This window comes from Chelonia mydas, chromosome 11 (genome assembly GCF_015237465.2).
Source record: "Chelonia mydas isolate rCheMyd1 chromosome 11, rCheMyd1.pri.v2, whole genome shotgun sequence".
Classification (NCBI taxonomy): Eukaryota; Metazoa; Chordata; order Testudines; family Cheloniidae; genus Chelonia; species Chelonia mydas.
Window position 1 is genome coordinate 13,064,227 of NC_051251.2, and position 21,790 is coordinate 13,086,016.

Consider the following 21,790-nt stretch of genomic DNA (forward strand, 5'->3'; position numbering starts at 1 on the left):
CTGACTGGCCAAAGGAAACCTACTAAGTCTGGATTCATGGCATCATAAGACACAGAAATCCCGTTAACAACAGGGTACTTGTGCATGTAACTCCCTGTACACTGCTCAAAAATTCATTTTGCAGAGTTTTTAACTTTCTCAACTTTCATACACACACCTTCACATTAGTAGCATTCATATCCATTTAAATGCTATAGCCAGGAAACACTGTACACATTCACCAGCTCTGCTTTTCTGTAAAAGAGGCTGAGAAATTGGCATCCAGTCCAAAAGGACCATATCACAAAATATTTACAGAGGGATTGAAAGGCCATGCACCAAAATGCCAAAAACCCAATAAAGCCAAACCTGTTAGAGAATGTGATTTTGAACATTGCAATAAGACAAAAATAAACAAATACACATAAGCTAACTCTCATTTGTTTTAAAATTTGGGCCTTATTTGACTATATATATATATATATATATATATATATATACACACACACACATATACATATACACACACACACACACATATAAAATATATTAAAATAATTCTGCATTAAAACTTTTAAAATAGAATAAAAAGTAATGCTGATGCTAATACCTGGAGGGTTAGGCATTTTGGCCATTACAGTCCTGTTAGTTTTCCTTTACTTCAATAGGAAATAAGAAATCTTCTAAGCTATGAAGACCCCAGTGAAAAAGTCAGTTTTATATGACAAAAGAGAAGATTGAAAAAATCACGGGATGTTAAACTTTATGATTTGCCACTGTGGGACTATTTTAAGAAGAATACTTAATTCCCACATTTGCTCACTACCGTTGACACTCACTTTGCAGCCAAAGAAAAGAGAAGCAATGCTAAAGCACAGAACTAAAACCACTTCTAAATGTTTTGTACCATATATGTTAAAATCAAAACAAACTCCAACAGGATATTAAGCTGCACACTTATTATTGGAAACCTGACCTGATTTGGGAAACAGTTCTTTAAGCACCCCAATAAAGATACTCAAGGCACTATACTCACCAGTATGAATCTTCTCATGTCTCTGTAGCAGGTACTTCTGTATGAAACGCATGTCGCATTGACTGCACTGAAATGGTTTTTCACCTTGAACAATATAATTCCACATCCATAAGTTAATAACTACAAACTGTTGTTTCTGATGATTACTTTGAGGAATAAAATAGTTATCTATAAGAAACCAGCATCTGAGCAGATTCCAAAATAGTCTAATACCAAACAATTTATCCCTACTAACTATATGGACTTCAAAAAGAAAAGGAGTACTTGTGGCACCTTAGAGACTAACCAATTTATTTGAGCATAAGCTTAAGTGAGCTACAGCTCACTTCATATACGGACTTCAGAATTCTCCCCATGCGTCACATTAACACAATCATGGAGGAGTTGGAGCCGAAATGGCTGTAATTTCTTCAAGAACAAGATCAATCATGATGCTGGCATAAGTCTGCATTTTGGGTTCCGGCAAGCTACTATAATGATAAGTACCTTTTCATTTCTCCGAACCAGAGATACCTCATCAGGCAAATAAGCATCTAGAGCACATATTACAAAGGGGTCAATATTGGCACTTAGGCTACAAGTCAACCCATTACTTTCTGATAAAGAAAGAAAAGAAATCTTGTAAACAGTTATTGCCTCAGTTTAATGAACATATGTTGATTTTTTCTGGTATTCTTTTGACACTTTGGTGCATGGAATCTCTAAGCTTAGATGCCAAGTTACCTATGCTCTTAGAACTGAAATTCGCATAGGGCTGAAAACATTTTTACTGCGAGTAAACAGATCTTTATATAGGAGAAAAGACAAGTGAAGTTAAGCAGTACCTGTATGAATGAAGACATGTCTCTGTAAATGATAGTTGGTTCTAAAGGCAGCATTGCAATGCTCACAAACATGAGATTTGGGGGTTTTCAGACCAAGTGATCCATCCTCATTTATTGTAAGGATCTATTTTAAAAAAAGTAAAATTTGTTCTCACACTACCCACTAAAGATGTTTTATTGACTACAAATCAAAACATAAAATGAATTCGTAATGCAGAAAATTCAAATATTTCAGGTAAAAATAGTGCTAACTTCTATAAATCTACACCAATAGGATTTTGGTTTTACATTTGCAACAATTGCCTGTTTCAAACTTGTGTATCATTAATTGTCAAGAGATATTTCCAGCTGCTGGAGACAAAAGCAATTGATGGAAAACCAGCTTACAGCTTCCCTATTCAGAGTGGAGTCACTTTAAATGTCAGTGTTTACTTCCTCCATCTGTTGGGAAGGAGGTAAAGTAACCAAACTATCTTTGGCCACAGAACCATGGATGATCATATTTTAAAGGATAAGTGGAATGCTGTATGATCTTTGTGGAAATAAAGCAAGATTGTATGATTGTCAAGATGTATAAAAGCTTATCCCTGAGTAACCACATAACCTGTCTGCTACTGCACATCATAGCTAAAATTAAGACAGGACTAATAAAACTATACCCCTGTCCAGTTACATATAAAATGTCAGTACAGAAGTATCACAGTGACTCTTTAATTGTTTAGTTATTTTCCATTATACTCCCTTAGCCTGGCTTTCTAATTCTTTGATATAATGTCATGGTACAGTACTTAGCAGGCTTTTATATCACTTTTGTATGCTCAGTGGCCACAAGACAACCTCTCCAATATTCTGTAATGTGGAGATGATAAAAAACGAAAAAAAACCCACCTTGGATCCCTCCTAACTCGTTCATCTTACAGAGCCCTTCCTCACTTACTGTATCCCTTGAGAAGATCTCCCTGCCAAATTCAGCTTTCTACTTTCAATAATTTTGATGCCATAGTAGATTGTTTTTTTAAGTTGCAAGAATTTTGTAAATACTACGGAAAGTTCATTTCCACACCTCTCCCACATTTGATACAGCTCAGTACAGTTTTGCTCAAACTTGCCCCAAAATAACACCACTGGGAAGAGACCAGCAGGAAAATGGCAGCCCAACAAATGAAATTTTCAGAAAGTTTTAGGTGACTGAAAACAGTGTTATAATAGTGTGTTATAACAGAATAATCTCAAAAAAATAGTGATTAGCTCTCTAACTATAAAAACCGAAGAGGAAAGCATGCTGGCACTCTAAATAGCCAGGATATTTTAACAGAGCAAGCAAAAGAGCCATTCCATTGCTCTGTGATTGTGGATAAACTCAGTATTAACTCTTATTATAGGACCTACTTTGAAAATTGTTCTAATTTTACCTGCTCATTCTGATACAGCAGACCTCACAGACAGTTTAGGCTCTGATCAAGCACACACACTTGAAACCAATGGGATTGCTCACATGTTTATCAATAAGCACATTAATATGTTTGCAGGGGCCCTACAGATCTGTGAAGTCCAATGCTTATAAAATTATGTTCTGTAACAGTATGCTACTACTTAAACGGACACTGTCAGATAAAAAAGTATATTTTATAAAACAATGAAATTTCATCACATGTATTATGTATGTTACTGACATTTTAAAATAACTGTGCTGAAAACAGAAAAAAAGATTTCATATTCCTCCATTTTTCCTCTACATTCTGGAATCTTTTTAATTTACTGCATTGTAGCTCTCCTTAAATGAAGAAAATCAGTTTTGCCAAAATGTAGTCCAAAAAATAATGGAGGTAAAAATGAATAAAAACTGTAGATTTTTCAAGTAGACAAGTAATAAAAGAAAAACAGTACTGAAAATATTTCAATGTATTAAGTGACCTCCACACTTAAAAACCCAGCTGTTGGATTGGCAGCAAATCAAGACCAATATGCTGGGATTATGCCATACCAATCCTTCTGCTCTTCCTGCTCTTCCTATTTTTATGAGCCAATAAAAGATTGATACAAACCCTGCTCAAGGATTTCCCTCAACCTTTTTTAATCCCTCTTCATCTCAAAAGAATGGAGCAAGCAGACAGGGAGAGAGAGGAAGGAAGTATATCCATGAATGCCCATGAAGTCTTCTGTAAGAGGGACACCCACCTCCTGCACCAAACAATACTCCCACAGATGTGGTCTCTGAGGAGAAAGGGTGAGGCATTCAAGCTGGATCCCCCTCATTATAACAGAGAGAGGCGTGCTGCTATTAGGGACCAAAGAGCTTGGAACTTGCTCCCGAACTCTATCTGAAATATTTATAATCTGTCAGCCCTTCAGGCATGCCACAAAAGACATCTATATAAGAAGATCTGGGGGGAAGGTTATGGGATAGGTAACCCTGGGAGAATGAAAAGGCTTGTTTTGTTTCAGGAGGTTTTTCTGGGGGGCAGGAGGGGTAGAGGGAGCAGGGGAGATTTGCTGCTTTAATTTATTTGCTGGCTGGGCTGTTTCCTGAATACACTTATTTTTATGCTATTGTGTGGTCTTCTTTATGGGACTGTGATTTTACTTAACTGCTATAGCACCTGTGTGCTTTATTTTAATTGTTGCATAAATCCAAATAAAATAAATAATTAGCTTGCATTTTAGTAGAAGAAGGCAAACCCTTGCTGCAGGCCCCATTTGGATAGCTGATCCTGGTTTTGTCCTAACAAAAACGTGCCCCTTTGATATAGGAAAATCTAAGGTCTCAGACTGTTACAGGGCAATTCTGTCCTACAGTACCTCCGCACTGCAGGCACTCCCTGCCTCAGTTTCTCCTCCCTAGAATTTTCTGTGTCTCTTAGGGTTCATGTGGCTCAGCCCTCTGGTTGGATCACTCTAAATTCAATCCCTCTTCAGGTAACAAGTCCAAACAAAAGTCTCAAAATTAACAAAAGGTACTCCTCGTTCACAGTCCCTTCTGGGTTACCGTTCAGCCCCCCCCGCCCCTCTCCTTACGCAGAAGTCCCCAGTTTGCCTCCTTGAAGCTAAGCTATAAGTTAGACAACTGTCAGACCCCAGTCAGATTCTCCCTCAGCTGGCCCCTTTCCCCCCGAATTAGTCCCCATGCTCAGAAGCCTCAGCAGACCAGGCTTCTCTTGCTGATGTCTGCCCAGCTATGAGGGAGGAGACAACATTTACGGGGGTCTGCATCTCCCAGCTCACCCCCAATTGCCTGGATGACAGGACAGCCTGGCCGCACCCTCTCACCAAGACTCCCGGCCCTTAAAGACACAGTGATGGAATTTTCTTGCAAGCACTACTTACTCCTGGAACCACTTCTTCTCTATCAATATCTCATAGGACAGGCCTTATATTATGTATGTATAGGACCATTCAAAATCTTAAAAGGCCATGCCATCTGGGAGAGTGGGCTGACCCCTATGCGCCACCTCATTTAAAGGGCAGGCTACCCAGTGACACAGGCAGATGGGTAAAATTGCTATATTCCTCTTGACAGTAGATCTGGAAAACAAATTCTCAAAATAATGTAGAACAACAGTTATCATGAGAACTTCTAACACAAATAAGAATACTACTCCTAAGGGAATTCTGTGCAAAAAATTAAAAATTCTGTGCCAGAAAATTAAAAATTCTGCAAAATTCTGCATATTTTGTCAAAATAACACAATATAATCACTATTTTCAATTATTTGCTGACAAGTATTTTGAAATAAATTACCAAAATTGAGAGATTATGTTGTTATTGTGTTATTTTGCCAAATAAAATTTTGTAGAATTTTAAAATTTTTAATTTTTTGGCGCAGAATTCCCTCAAGAGTACCAGGGTTCTGTGTGGCACAATTTGGTGTGGGTAGCTTGGTGGGGTGTCTGGGAAGGATCTGGATCACAGGGACTTGTTGTGGGGTTCTGGGTGCAGGGGGAATACGACTCAGCAGGGGAGTCCAGGTGAAGGCTGTTAGGGCTCAACGGGGGGGTCTGGGTGCTGGAGAAGTGGTGGGGTGGCGGTCAGAGTGCAGCTGGTTGGGGCTCAGTGGGGTGGGGATCCAGTTGTGAGGAGCTCCCGATGCAGGGGGTAAGGCTCAGCAGGATGGGGGTTCTGGGGGTTTGGTGGGGATGGTTCTGGGTGCAGGGGGCTCCTGATACACAGGGAGAGTGGGGTGAGGCTTGGCAGGGGGGATTTTGGTGCGGGGAGGTCCAGATGCACAGGGGTTGGGCAGATAGGGGGAGCAGCACCCTGTACAGTAGCTGAGAAGCGATGGGACCAGGAAGTGGGGGAAGAGGGTCACTGTAGGGGGAGCTGCTTCCCGTCCACGCAACCCCCATGCATCTGGGCATCCGCCCTGCTGTGCCTCACCTCCTGCACCTAGCCCCTCCCTCCAACTCTCCGCCCGCAGTGCAGAGCTTCCTACAGCCAGGGGAAGTTTCTAGAGTTAATCTGACCCAGTGCCGGCTTCTCTGGGCAGTGGAGGGAGAACTCTGTCTCCATCATCCTCCTCCTTCCTCCCATGCCCAGCCAGGACGAACATCCCTGGGCAGCCAAGGCATCCCCAGACACGCCCCCCGCTCGCTGTGCCGCAGTGACTTTCCTCTCCCCTGGCTGCCTGAATAGACCCTGCAGGAGAGGGGTGAGTGAGCACTGGTGCAGTTTCTCTTTGGTTCCCCACAGAAACCATTTTTCTGCGGAAAAGCGAAGAGAATCTGCGCCGGGACATATTTCTGTATGCGTGCAGCAGCGCAGAATTCCCCCAGGAGTAGAATATATATAAAAACACTTAAATTTTAGGAATGCTCTCTATCAGCGGGTTATTTTACTAAATTTATGGATGAAAACTTTTAAAAAATTTTCAGAACTGTCATTTTAGATTTGTTTTTAAACTGTTCTCAATGCATAAGGGCACACAATAATTCTCAGGCTCACAGAAAGGTACAACTATTATTAGATGAACATAGTGCAATGATTTATAACTTGTCCACAAAACTACTGACTCATAATTTAAAAAAAATATTTGGAAAGGGAACTGTCTGGAGAGACAGATGTTGAAGTATATCAAAGGTTCATGTTTCTAAAAGGAGTTCAAAGAAATACACTATGAATGCCTTATATCACAGTCTTCTCTGGACTCTGGAACACTCCAAAGTTGCATCTTTTCTGTACAAATAAAACAACTTCAGACATAACTACTTCGAATTCTAAAGAAATCAGTCAAAGTCATAGCAAATCTACAGGTTCTTTTCAAGCTTGGTTTCTCCAAAATCAGTCTTACCTTTGCTGGTGAACGCTGTTTTCTTTTCTTCTTTTTCTGCAAATCTACTGGCTCTCGTATTTGTTTTTTGTCTCTCTTCTGTTGTTCAGAGGCATCAGTAAAAGTAATTTCCTGCTTTACACTGATCTGTTAAGATACGAAGTGCCAGTTTCAGATGAGGTTCTCATTACAAAAGAGCAATTTTTCATTTTCAGATGACAAACGGCTGAAATAAAGGCTAAGATTTTTTCTGAAGGAATTGTCCCATGGTTTCATTCTTTCAGAAATTTAACAAAAAAGGAGTAATCAGTATCTTCAAAAGGAAGGAAAGGAAAGAATTCTATACAGATTTACAGTTTGCTCTACCTCTTCATTCATCCAAAAAATGTAGGCTTTTCTTTCTGATCTGTAGTGTCTCCTTGTGACTCCTAGTTTACATGCACATCTGAGAGATTTTGATGTACATCACTCTTCCATTTGTTTCATACCGATATTACTTTTGCCTGTCGTATTGGCAATGCCAGGATTTTACAGAAATGGATGAATTTACTATATATTTGAGCTAAAAAACTTTTTAAGAACCTTCCAAAAGTACAGCGAATGAACTTTTTCCCAGTAATACTTCTTGATCTGTCAACTTTATTAAAAATCATATTCTTAAATATTCCTGAAATGTTTTCTAAACTGCCCAACAATCTCTGATCTGCAGTTGAAAGGAAAGCCCTCCCAATGTACATTGTTTTAACAAAACTCATTGAAAAAAGACTATTCTTTTTTTTTTTACACCTTTATAACATGTCTTTTTAAATCACTGACATTTCAGTAAACACCCAAACCGTTAAATATAAAACTTAACAGTATTAATGCATATTTTTCAAATGGAAGCCATTTATATTCTCCCTGTAGTGGATGGAAGACACTTTCTATTAAATATTAAGGAAGACATAATATGGGCATCTACAAAGTGTCATATGTTCGACCGGTAGCATGAATGCAAGCAATAGCTGTCAAATGCTAAATTTCTATATGAGATATACTTTAAAAACATGTACATAAATGCTTCAGGTGGCAAAAAGAAAAAACATTTCCACACATGGCCAAATGTGCTTTTCATAAAACAAATAAATCATGCAGGTCCTTTAAATAATATTACTTATCCTGGTTTATATTTGCTCTTTAAAATTTATTATTGTGTGATTTTTTAAGTGTTTAATGTTAACCAGTCAATTCATATAGTAACAAAAATATAATTATCTATTTTTTTATAAATAGATGCTTATTATAAAAATGAAATATAGCTGGATGAAACTCACCTCAATGCAAATGACCTACAAAAGGTTGTAATACACTTTTCAAACCACACTTCAGCTCATGAACCTTGGCTTAAATGATGTACAGGGCCTTGTGTTGGCCCTCTAACGGAGATGAATTTCACCCAGTCAGCAGCTAAAGATATTTTCATAAATAGCATCTATTATTAATAAATATTTTTATAATCAAAATACAAATAACTCATTAATGTATTCCTAACATAACACAACAACATTACCAAACCATGCTTCCTAAATGAGTGTGCAATATTTCATGAAGAAAATGCTTACAGGAACATTGACTGCATACTGTAGCCCTTGAGGAAGTCTATCTTGAGCCTCCAGCTCATCATCATTTTTTACCGTCTCCTCATGGACCATGAGTTCATCATGTGAAATCATCTCCTGCTGTCGAAGCTCAGTTTCTTGTAACACTTCATCTGTTGTAAGAATTTCTTGATGTGCCATAGTCCGGTCTTGAAGCACTGCCTCTTGCCGTTCCCCAGATACTGAAGATTGGTCAGATACTGCACCCATCCCTACCATAGCCCTGGCTGACTGCATTTGGTCTATGCCACCACATTTAAGAAATAATCCTCCAAGTTTGTCTTCAATATTCATGCTTAAGTGCAATACCCTACAAAGAGAAGGATAGCAAGTGAATATCTACAAATGGGGAAGTTATTTAAAAATTTACTTGACATTTAAAAAAAAAAAAGTTTTACAAAATAGAGTCAACAACACATGCCTTTCTTGTAAGTACTGTCCAGGGCTTTCAACACTTCATCTTTGTTGTAATAAGCTAAAGGTGATCTCTCTCTCTCTCTCTCACACACACTTTCAAATAGGTTATAGTTGAGTTGTGGTTGTCTTTTGACTACCGATATAACAGGGTGATACAGTAGTTATATGAATTGATAGCCAAAAGAAACTTAAATACATTCCCTACCCTTTAAAGGAAGCAAACTGCTTCCATTTTTTCTTTTCTGCCTCTCTTCCCCATCCCCTCTCCCCATTTTTGTGCCTGATCCCTCTCCTGAAGATGCCTCCTTTCACTGTGTTCTCTCTTCTCCACTCCCCTCTCTTTGTCTGTCTCTCCTGTCACCACTGCTCCAGGCTGCCAGAACAGCTTTATCGTCACAAGGGAGAGGAAGGAGAATTTTTTGGTTCTTGCTGCTGCTGTTGTTGCATGAGAAGGAAGAGGAATAGTTAAACATACTTACAGGGGGGTGATCACCTCCACACCCACTCCGACACTAGATCATGAGTCAGGGTGTTATGGGCTTAACACTGCCCACATGAACAGTGCAAAAACAGAGTAGGAAATAGGCAGTAGTTCAGCATGCTGTGCGGGAGGCTCAGCTCTACCTCAGTTAGGCTTTTTAGCTAATTAGGCTCTGGGTCAGCTCTGTCCCTAATGTTCTAACTGTTCAATTAAATAGCCAAAGAAGCCAAACCATCTTACCCAGCAGTTCAGAAGGGCTCTCCATCATCTCTTAAGAATTACATTGTGATGCCCTACAGCCAATTTAACATCCTGCTATTCCCAAAGCATACACTCCACCCACAAACTTGTAACAAACAGATCAACATGTAATGTTTAAACTTCAGTTTTCAGTATGAAAATAGAAAATATGTCTCAAAAAACACTTGCAGTGATTGAGAAAAATAGGGAGGATTCTGGATTTATCCTAATTTCTAGTGAAGATTTGTTCATTTCACAAACTCATCACACAATCTGGCATGAAGGGCAGACTCGCCCCAAGTGGGGCCCAGGAGCATTTGATATTAGGAATGTGGCCCACTGGCAGAACAGAGTGGTGAAGATTACACATTACTGATCTGTATCATGCCTGATTCCAGACAGTACTATTAGTAGTCCTGATTCTTGTGAATATTCGATTCACTCAAGCAAATTAAAACAGAATTAAAAAGGCAGCCAACATTACCATTCTCCAGCATTAATCTAGTCAAGACAGGAGAGGATCTGTGCCTGACCTATCACACAAGAGCAAGAATCTCTAATTCCTTGAATATGTCAGAGAGGTGGCTGATTTTTGAGACCTGCAGGATTGTCTAATAATCCTCCCCCTTTTCAAGTTCAAGTGCTCAACTGCCAAGTCAAAAGACTGAACCATGTTGGATATTCATGGTAAAGTGGACCTTGTCCCAGTAAACTTTCCACTGCTGGAAGTCAGAATGGATTGACTACTGATGTATTCATTCAGCTTGACCCTAAATATGTAGGGTACTGACATCATTAAAAGATTTAATGATGTGGCTTCATTTCCTTTTTGGGAGACACTGAAACCCAAGCCTCTGCATACAAAAGGTCAAAGATATTTATAAATGAATAAGAAAGTAAAAAGGAACCAACAACCTTTAAAAATGTGGAAATATGAAAATGGAGGAATACATTTGAGATGAAAAAGTAAAGACTGACACTCCCCAAATCTACAACCTAACCTGTGAGGTAGCTGAAGAACAAGGCCTTTGATGAAATTAGAGAAGAGAGACTCCAACACATTTGCATGGAATTAATATTCCAGTGAGCAATACCATACAAAAAGGGCTTCCAGACCCTTAGTATTTTCCCAGAATAGATGTCCTCCTAGATTTCAACAAAAATGTTAAATACTGTCATGTTAAAAGGACTCGGTACACAAGATTCCATAAGTGTGAATATCAATGATTCAAAGAGACAGATGTTCCTGAGAGATGCAGAAACCACAGTCTATAGGGGCAGTTTGGGGTGATGAGGATCAACAATCCTTTGTCTTCGCTGGGGAAGGTAGCAAAGTCTCTCTGCAGGCCAGCCCATGTGAAGAAGAAAGCAGTTGTCCAATCTTGCTGTTGTCAAGAGTCTGGAACAAAGTAAAAGTTCAGAACTTTCTTATCTGATAAAATTTGCAAACAAATCTGTTTGTGGAAGGAAGCACATTTGGGTCAGGTAAATCCAGGTGTCCTAAATTTCCAATCTCCTGGGGAGAATTCCTTATAACTTTGCCAATCTGTTTGCCAGTTCAGCTTTGCTAGATCTCATATACTGCTAGAGAGATAGGATTTTGAGAGCTTCTCATTTAACTTTCTGCTTCTAGTGCCATCCTGCCATGTTACAGTAGACCAGTTACAACCTTTTATATACATAGTGGATAGTCTAGCAGGGACTTTGGGAAGAAGTGATCTGGCACCAGTGGAGTACCCAGAGCTAAAGAACAGTTGGTTGAATCTGTTCTGAAATGGTCTGTAGAAACAAAGTTCAAAATTTGGATCGACTGACTCTGGAAGAACACTGAAGGAGCATTATCTTATTAAGTTTCTGAGGCTCTTTCGAACAGTCTGAAGCCATCAAACAAAACTTGTATCAGACTACCTCTCTAAGTGTGAAAAGAGCCAATCTGAGGCACTAAGGACAATTTGAAAACTTTATCCTGCTAAACTCTAGTTTTTTTCTGATCAGACAGTATGTGCTTGGGAGGGATCTAGTCAGAACGGACTAGTTTCTCCAGGGATACTTAGATAAGCAACTTTGAAGTCTTTCTTATGCATCATCTTCAGGGCATTTCTCTTCAAATGAAGGGACACCGACTCTTCAATGTTTAAAGCAGGGTTAGGTTATCTCAGCTAAGTTAAAAAGTATTTCCAGTTGTCTGAATCACATATTACCAAAGAAAAGAATGAGATTTCACACTTTTCAAGGGATGAAGTGCACCAGGAATGCCACCAATGATCCCAGGGAGAGAAACTGTAATCCATGGAATTTTTTTGGAGGTAACTGGGGTTTCATGGCAGCAGGGTGAAGTAGTAGTTCTCCGTCAACGGTGCTGAAGGTTTCCTGGAGAGGACTTACAACAAGGCAAATGCCATTCTGGGATGTAGTAACAGGAATGTTACATGTAAGACATGGGAGGTAATTGTTCTGCTCTATTTGGCACTGGTGAGTCCTCAGCTGGAGTACTATTTCCAGTTTTGGGCACCATACTTCAAAAAAGTTATGAACAAACTGGAGAGAGTCCAAACGAGAGCAACGAAAATGATAAGAGGTTTAGAAAACATGACCTATGAGGAAAAATTGAAAGCACTGGGCACATTTAGTCTAGAGAAGAAAAGGCCAAGGGAGGACATAATAGTCTTCAAATATGTAAAATGTTGTTATAAAGCGGACAGTTATCATTTGTTTTCCATTTCCACCCAGAATAGGCCATGTAATCATCTTAATTTGCAGCAAGGGAGATTTAGGTTGGATATTAGGAAAAACTTTAACTATGAGGATAATTAAGTATTCAAACAGGTTACTGGTGAAGGCTGCAGACTCCCCATCCTTGGAGGTTTTTAAGAACAGGTTGAACAAACACCTGTCAGGGTTGGTCCAGGTATATTTAATCCTGCTCAGTGCACGAGGATGGACTAGATGATTTCTTGAGGTCCCTTCCAGCCCTACATTTCTATGATTCTATGCATGTTGATGCCTACTGCAGTATTAGCTTATTCTACGGCAGCCTTCATAGGAACCAGCTGGAGAGGTGCTGAGATGGGGAAGTGCAAGCTGCTAAGAAGCAAGCATTCAAGTGTGAAAAACAGCAGCTGCAGTCTGTCTGTTCAAGGCACAGCTGAAAGCAGTGCTAGAGACTGCTCCAGATGCAGAATATTGCCAAACTGCTCTGAAATCAGGCACAAATTGAGGAATTCCTGGATTTAAAGCTATTTCCTGGCAGAAAGGTACGGAGAATAATGAGAAAAGGGTCTCAGAAAGACAGCAAAAGAGTCTGCTGCTGCTGCTGTCACCAATGAATTGGGGCAGACTGGTTGATACATAGCAGCAGAATGCGAGAGGAACAATTGGTAATGTGCAGCAGCTGCCTAGCAGAGGACACACACTGATAGTATATTGCATTTATTTGTAACATATTGTCAGCTGTTTTACTCCTTTAAATTGTGAGGGATATGACTACATGGCTGCTTTTCACACCGACGAGTAGGCTTAGTCCTTGGGATAGTAGGCATCAGGTACATTTTTCAAGCTCTGATCTTGAGTCACCTCAGGTGCATTATAAGAGCAGGTTTTTAGATAGCTGGCCATTCATACAAAAATAATGAGGACTCAATCTGCAGCATAACACTACAACTGATGAAACACAATCTAGTCTACACAAAATCTAAAAACAGTACCAAATAATATGAAAGTAAAGAAAAACATATAAAAATAGGCTACTAGTCCAAATGAGAAGTGTCCCGATTGGAACTGCCTCGGCAAATCAAGCATAGTTGACCACAGGATGCTTTTGGGGGGGGGGTGGGGAGGAGGGCAGAGGTTGCTTAAGTAAGCAAAATCATATTATTTTAATTGAAACCAAGACCTGTAGTAGGTCAACCAGTAAGTTAGAACAAGCTACATCTGTGAAAGAAGATATCCCCAAAATAAGGTTATCCTTGACAGAAGCCATGATAATACACACCACATACTAGTGTAAATTAGTATACCTCATGCCATAAAACATTGTGATTCACACGGCAGTCTTTTTCCTGGGATTCAAAACTTTTATTTAATAAGATTTTTAGCACCATCTTTGAAAATATAGTTAAAAATCCCTCAATAAAGGCAGAGATCCAATTAAAAAAAGGTAACATAAAAGGTGTAACTTAAATGCTCCAAAGCTAAAAGAAATGCAGAGTTAGGGTATTCATTGTGCTTGTTAGAGATTCCCCAAACTCAATGCCTCAAGCAAGGCACTTGAATGTGGGGCTCCACAGGACAGACTGCACAGATATGCATACCAAGAAAGAAAGAAAAAGGAAGGAAGGACTGGAGAAAAAACCTCGGAACAGTTGCTCTATCCTAGAGCTTCTTTCTCTTTTGATACAATGCTCAGCAATTGCTTGCAGAACACAGCATTTCTCACATGCGGCCACCAGAGGCTTTTCTTGCAGCCACAGCTGTCTGGGCAATGATTTGGAGGGGGAGGGGAGCAAAGCATTGGTCCCTACCCTGGGTCAGCAAGTAGGGGTTGGGCCCTGTGCCCCTCTGAAGCCACATTGCCGGAGGAGCAGACAGCCGGTGTGACTTTCTTACCTTCCCGCGGATGGTGGGGCTCAGGCTTCCGGCTTCAGCCTGGGGTGCCACTGTGCTTCAGGGTCACCACCACCCTCATCGCCTCTGGCCTCTGCTGCCTTCCCCGGTCCCTGACCCATCCACCCCATCAGCACTGGCCCCCAATGCCTCCCTACCCACCTCCCCATCCAAGGCTTAATTTGTCCCCCGGCTTGCCAGGGCTGAGTAAGTAAGTCTGCTGTGAAAACTGATATTTATAGGTTTGTTAATACCACTTTTCACTGCCTCCCAGCTAGCCAACAAGTCTGCTGCGGAGAAAAGTGATATTAACAAATGGCAGTGAAAAGTAAGATTAACTAACATTCAAATATCACTTTTCACAGAAGCAGACTTACTAGCTAGCAATTCTATTTAAAAAACAAAAATCATAAAACAAAAAAGCAAAAGAAACAACAAAAAAGACAAGAACATGCAAAGCACCTTATTTGTGTTTCTATTCTGGTTAGGTCCTGTAAAGAACAGAGACAACTGCATGTTGTTATTATTATTGAGTCTGCAAAAAAAACCCTACATAAATAAATTACGATTTGGACAGGTATATGTGCATATTTATTTGTTTTTCCTAAAGTTAATTATGTTTTACAGAAAAATTGTCATAGCGGCCACCAGCCAGAGTTGGTGACCACACTCTAAGGCCACCAAAAATTTTGTTGTGAGAACCCCTTCTAGAGCCACTGAATCATGTTGCTTTGTTTCAAAAACTGCTACTCAGACAAACCCTACTACAGCACTTCAGAACAGTTAGTTTCAGTGTGCCTCTCGTAAGTTTTTCCAAAGATTCCTGGTGCATTAAGGAGATCTAAGGATATATCTACATTACAGCTATGAACAAGCCTTCCACTTGAGTAAATGGACTTGCTAAAATTAGCAGTGTGGACATTGTGGCTTAGGCAGCATCTTGGGCTCTCAAGCCCACCCCACTCAGAATGTAAAAGGTACTTAACTGAAAATGTCTTGAAAGCAAAATGTCGTTGCCTTTGCCTATTTAGAACAAAAGGACAAATACCACCAAATTTTGACAGTGGGTAGAAAAGAAATGTGTCCTGATAATGTAACCTGATAGCCACTGCCACGTTGACCCATTCTGCACAAAATGACCCTAACAAGTTCACTATAAACAAAATATACAGAGTTGTAAAGAAGCTTAAGAGAAATAAGGTGGAAGGAATCTGAAGGATTCAGTGAAAATCCTGCAGAACTGTTAAAAAGTTCTGGACCAGCTATTATCTTATGGTTGCAGATACTGCTCAATATCATCCGGAGAGCAGAGTCAGTCCTACACGACTGGCAAAAAAGTGATATTCTACCATTTTGGAAACATAAAGGCAGCAATCAAGACTGTTGTAATTATTGTTGCATTACTCTTCTGTCCACCCCGGGGAAAGTTTTTGCTTCTCTCTTGTTGGCCCAAGCCGCTGATATCTTAAGCAATAAGACAAGACCACAACAAGCTGGTTTCATTCCCGGCTTTTCAACAACGAAAGGAGCAAATCTTCACAGCTTATTCAGAAAGCACAAGAATTCAAGTGCCCCATTCACATTACATTTGTGGATATCAAGGCGTTTGATTCTTTTGACAGGGTAATTGCTTTGGCTGATCTTGAAATTTGCAGGCATCCCTAATAAGCTCTGTAGAATGTTTCGTCTTCTACATGATGACTCCTCAAGCTTCATTCTTGTAAATCGGAAAAGAACTGTCTTCTTCTAAAATTAGGTTGGGTGTTCATCAAGGACACGTTACTACCCCTAAATTCTTCACTGCTATCATAGATTACATGCTTGACCAGACAATAAGTAAATGCAGGTTAGGCATATGCCTTGATGATAAGAACCTTACCATCATCAATTTTGCCAACAACATAGCACTGGTTGTCAAATCAAGAGACGAGCTGGTTGTGGCTCTTAAATCTCTGGAAAACTTAGCAGCCAAAATCAGCGTGAAAATTAATTGGGGTAAAGCCAAAATTCTTCCAATTTTGAATATGCTGTGGCCTTTAGCATATGGACAACCACCCATCTGGGATTGTCAGTGATTTCACCAACATTGTCTATGTTGTTGATAATACAAGCAATGTCAAGAAAGAACCTGAAGCCTGCACTTCAAAAGCTCATCAGTAATGGGGCATTTTATTAAGAATGTCTTTCATGAACCAAACACCCTGATAACTACAGAGACAAAGCTGAGGATAAATAAAGCTTCTGTGGTCAGTATTCTGACCTATGGGACTGAAACGTGGTGCTTCTCTCTTCAAATTAAAAAAAAGTTGGACACCATTCAGATGAAGCATGTCCAAATGATCAAAAAATATCAAATGGCATGAATTAAAGTCTAATGAAGAAATCAATTTTCTAACTAAACAGGTCGTGCTTTGTCATACCGTCTCCCAGCACTCTCTAAATTGGTATGGTCATCTGCTTCAAATGCCTACCAGCTTCCCTGCAAGAATCATTTTCTACTTTGACCCAATGAAACCAGGATGGAAAAGACCCCCAGAAGACCTAAAACACAATGGCTGGACAGTGTCAACAGATCCCTGTCCCCCACAGCCATTCTATCCTGTAATGCACCAGATTTGACTCAGTGGACAGCAAATCATGGAGCTGCATGATGTATTCTGTGGCCTGTACGCTGTCCAAATGACTGCATGAGAACTAACCTAACTCGATAATTAGGATGGTAGTGACTACTCAGTGAAGTAGAACAGACACCCCAGAGGAAAGAATCAGCTTGTTTAACATCAGGGTAGAATGCAAGACCAAGCTCTTTGACTGGTTGTGGATGGGTGTATATATGTGTTTTTCCTTTTATTCTTGTACAAATAAAGTTGATTTTATTAAATAATTAACATGCACCTTGAGATACTAATTGGGTGCATTTCAGAAATCTTAGATGTAAATTAATATGTGCAATACAGGCTTAGGAGAATTTGGGAGATTGTAATGAATGAACAGACAATTTGTGCAAAAGAGAAGAAAGAGGAAGTATCTCGAAAAACTGACAACGTAAATAAAAGAGGAAGGAAAATGACTATCTGCTCTCACATATCAAACGTGCATTCTTTAATTTCACACTGCTTTTTAACCTAATCTATCTACCTACCTACTGTAGAATAGATGTGGTTGAAATTTTTTGTCCAAAAAAAGAAATTAAATTAAAAATGGCCCCTTTTTTGAAGAAAATGTTTATATATTTTTTAACATTTATTTCTAAATTTTCTGAGTTTCAAACAGAATTTCAAAAAGTTTTGAGTTTTCATAATTTTCGTTTCCTCCCCCCACCCCACCTTCTCCATCCTTTTACAGAGGCAAAATGGCAAAAAGAAAAAAAGAAGAGAAAAGGGGGGGAAGGATCCCACTCCAAAATGGAACATCTATATATTTTTTAAAATAACTTTCTGGGGGGAAATTATTTACCATTTATCAGCCAATTCTACTGTGAAACTTAATTAAATAATGTATTATGAACAGATTCAGGCACTAACTCTCTCTCACTGTGCATTCCAAATTTCAGCCAAGAATAAATGTAAAAATAGTGTGTATAATGGAAATTCTATCAAATCTTTATCAACTAGATGCCATGCTAATAAATCTCTCTTCAGGATTTTCCAAAATCAAAATCAAGATAATGATGCAATGATGTCTGAGAACCCCTGGCTTACATTAATTTGAAGAGGGTTAAGGTAAACCAAAAAAGGTTACTTTTATTTTGGAATAAGTTATAGCAGTATAACTATACCAGTATAATTACACTGGTATAACTGATAAAAACTGGCAAAAACCTCCCTAACAAGCAACTTTTGCTGAAGCCTCATTAAAAAAAAAGTACCAGCAACAGACACACACTCACAACAAAAGACAAGTGGAGGATTTAAATGAATCAATCAATCAATAAATTCACAAAGGAAAAACAAACAAACAAAAGCCTCCAGTCCAGTTCCATAGGCCATTCCATGTCTTATTCTTGTGTCTGTGCTCTTATTTTGCCAGAACCACTCAGTCCAAACTCTAACTGTATGTACACTTGTGACTGGGAAAGGTAAGACTGGTGTAGGAACCTTACCTATGCCAAAATTTACAACAGCAGAGGGTTTGTATTTAAATTCTCAAATTTAACCATTAGAATTTGTTTATAGGAGGAAATACGGAAATATTCCTACAATTCTTTATACTAACAAAAAGAGAGATGACAAAATGACCTAATTATGCTTTAAAAATTGTAAATGCTTAACATGTTTTATTTTTATCCTTCGTATTAATAAAACAGTACTATCAGCAGAACCCTCCTTAGAAATTAAGAAAAGTAGCACTCAAGGTAATAAATTAATAGCTGTTGAGTTTTGAATTGCAAAGAAAGTTACCAAACATAAATCAGTACACACACAAAAAGTTTACAGATCCCAAAATTAGAGAATTCTAACTGTACCATATGACTGAAACCCTCTTAAGACTCAGATCATCCAGCATATGCCCCTGTGAATAACTCTGTTGCTGAACTTGTGCCAATATAGGCCCTGATACTGCAAAGATGTACCTATATGCTTAATTTTGTGCACTGTGAATACCCCCATTAAAATCAACGGGACTCCTCACAGCGGGACTATTTATAGTGCATGTGTGAAAACCTTTAGAGGTTTGGGGCCATAGTCTAGAACTTCCTGCTTTTTCTAAACTCAATATTAGTTGACCATTTATCATAATCATACTGTAACATATCTAGAACATATTCAATACTGAACAGAAGTCTCAAAAAGCTTTCCATATTACTCCAGCAACAAAGCAAGTTAAAAACCACAAACCAGTGAGGCAACCACACTTTCGCCATTCAAAAAACCATGGATGATAAAATATGCAACATTTGTTTACTTTCTGGAATGGAAAGGTCCATGAATCTTGTGACACTATATTATCAGCTTCTCTATAACATTAATAAAAGCAATATTTCAAAAACCCATTAGAATTTCTACTACTGTACGGTTGAAATGAATAGATTACATATGGTATCGGTGTCCTTACATTGTGAAACTTAAACATTAAGAAGTCTTAGCTCTAGCTTTAGCTTACTATAGGTGGGATAGTAGCACTGCCTATATTTAAGGTTGCCTGACACTTCTCTGTTTTCAGTTGCTTATATCTTTGCCAAACTTCAGCTATTTGGGTTGAAATTTTCCATGCCAGATGTCTGCCATGGGCTGATTTTTGTTTTGTTTTGTTTTGTTTTTGTTTTGTTTGTGTGTTTGCTTTGAATATTTCAGCCAAAACAGTTCAGCAGTTTCTGAGAGCAAGGCCAGAGAAAAAATACATCATTGTATTTGCCCATGTTCTTTTGCCCATATTAAAAAAATTTTGTGACCTTTTCTTTGAAAAGCTCTAATGCCCCCATCCTTTGGAGAAGGAACTTGGAATTTGGCAGGGGATGGCTTTTGTATCAGGGATGTGCCTTTTCCATCCCCGTGTCAGGGCATATCCGCAGGTGGCCTATGTGCATTGATCAGTTACCAAGCTGCAGACAGGTTGGGGTCGGGCCAGGTCAAGATACTAGGGAGTCAGGGTGAGGCACCAGGTTATGGGCGGCAGGAAAAAAGCAGAGTTGAAGGTGAACCAGGGTCAGAAGTTGGAGACTAGGGTACACAGCAAGGCAAGGTCTGGAGCAGAAGCAAGGAGGCGGTCACCATTATTACTCAGGCTGCTCCCCATGATGGCTTCCTAGTTTATATACCAGCAATCAATGGACTGAGGGGGACAGCCACACAGGCCCTGTTGGGTGGTACTTCCTGCAGTGTCTAGCTTTACAGTGTCCTCCAGCAGAAATCCAGCCCAAGCTTCCCATTGCAATGAGGAAGTGCCAGCAACCCAGAACCTCATGGTCCCAAGTTCTAGTCCTGCATGTTTTTATACTCCATGAAAATCTACCCAAATCTAGCCAAATTATCATCCTCTGAAAAATTTCAGTTGGCACATGCTCAACAGACTTCTGTCTGCACCGGGACTGTTTGAGCAAGGACACTGGGATTGGGAGGTGAGGACAGAAACAGCAAGTGGGGATAAGACTGAGATCAGATGAGGACCCTGGCCTCTAATCTTTACACTGGTTTCCTCAGAATACAAAATTCATGATCTCAATCCTGATCCTCAAGGCCATCAACAGCCTGGGCCCAGGATACCTAGAAGAGCCCCTCTAAATCTCTGGAGTGAGGATCACAGCTGACAGCTCCACTCCTCAGGCACAACAGAATTGCAATTGTCTACAGCAGAGGTACAGCTTGCATGGACAGGAGAAAGAGCTATCTCAGGGGCCCATCCAAGACTGTGGAATAAACTCCCATAGTAACTAAGAGAGACCATAAACCTCACTATTACCACTGAAAGCACAAGAAAAAATGTTATTTGACTTTGCTTGTATCAATGTAAACACAGAGTACAGTGTACATATATTGAACTTAAATAATTCCTGTACAACACTCCCCTGGAGAGAGAAACACAAGTGACAGTTACTAATGATGATGTTTAATGCACTTCTGGAAGGTGCTAAGACACTGTGATGATCAGAGCTGTATAAGAACCTCAAGAGGAGAGAATAGTAAAGGTGACATTGAAATGAGTATCAGCACTATGGGTATCTCAGGCAATATTCCATTATGATAACCCCTTCTGACTTTTTATGCATAATTAACAACAGGGGGCGGAGAACCTTTCGACAGTCCATAAAGAAGAGTGTTGAGTAATGATGAGAAAATGTCTATCACCAAATTTTGAAATCTCTCTTCCAGTTATGGAACTCAATGACTGAAGAACAATTCAGCTCATCACAATCAGGATTAGCTGCCTGGCCACCAACACCATGCTATCACCTGTATCAAAGGCTGCTATCAGTATCTAACATTATCAGCAAGGATCATTAGAGCATTCAGCAAGTTGATCAGAACATGTCTGTATTACAAGACAGTTTGAACACAAACTGAAAGAAATAAAAGAGCTAATCAACCGCAGATTTGTGGGAACAGAGCGCCCAAGTCATGCCTTTCTCAAAAATCTTTCCCAAACATGAAAAATTAGAAACCAGGCAAAACTGCCAGAACAATACAGAATTTTTTTTAAACTGAAGGCCCACACCTTCACACATTTAAGCACAGTCAAGACCTTATTAACTTAAAGAGAGTCACTGACATTTATTAGCCGCAAGCCCATCACTAAACCACTGGCAGCCAGAGAGGTACATGACACTTGTGGTCAGAATAAACCAGGACTGGCAAACTACAGCCCGTGGGCCG

At 39.5% G+C, this 21,790-nt stretch overlaps 1 protein-coding gene across 4 annotated transcripts in view; it reads right to left on the reverse strand.

Annotated features, from left to right (window-relative positions):
• Window positions 1-21,790, reverse strand: part of ZNF148 (zinc finger protein 148) — a 48,165-nt gene that overhangs the window by 14,938 nt on the left and 11,437 nt on the right. For 3 of the 4 annotated variants that reach the window (XR_006284726.1, XM_037913162.2, XM_043524865.1), the window contains exons 2-5: window positions 8,705-9,050; window positions 7,125-7,250; window positions 1,840-1,963; window positions 1,016-1,099 (exon numbers count right to left, since the gene is read on the reverse strand). Coding sequence is in view for 3 of the 4 variants with exons in the window: in XM_037913162.2 (XP_037769090.1) it covers window positions 1,016-1,099; window positions 1,840-1,963; window positions 7,125-7,250; window positions 8,705-9,034 (664 nt within the window). In the remaining variant the exon portion in view is untranslated. The remainder of the gene's footprint in view (window positions 1-1,015; window positions 1,100-1,839; window positions 1,964-7,124; window positions 7,251-8,704; window positions 9,051-21,790) is intronic. The other variant, XM_037913161.2, reaches the window with a different exon arrangement.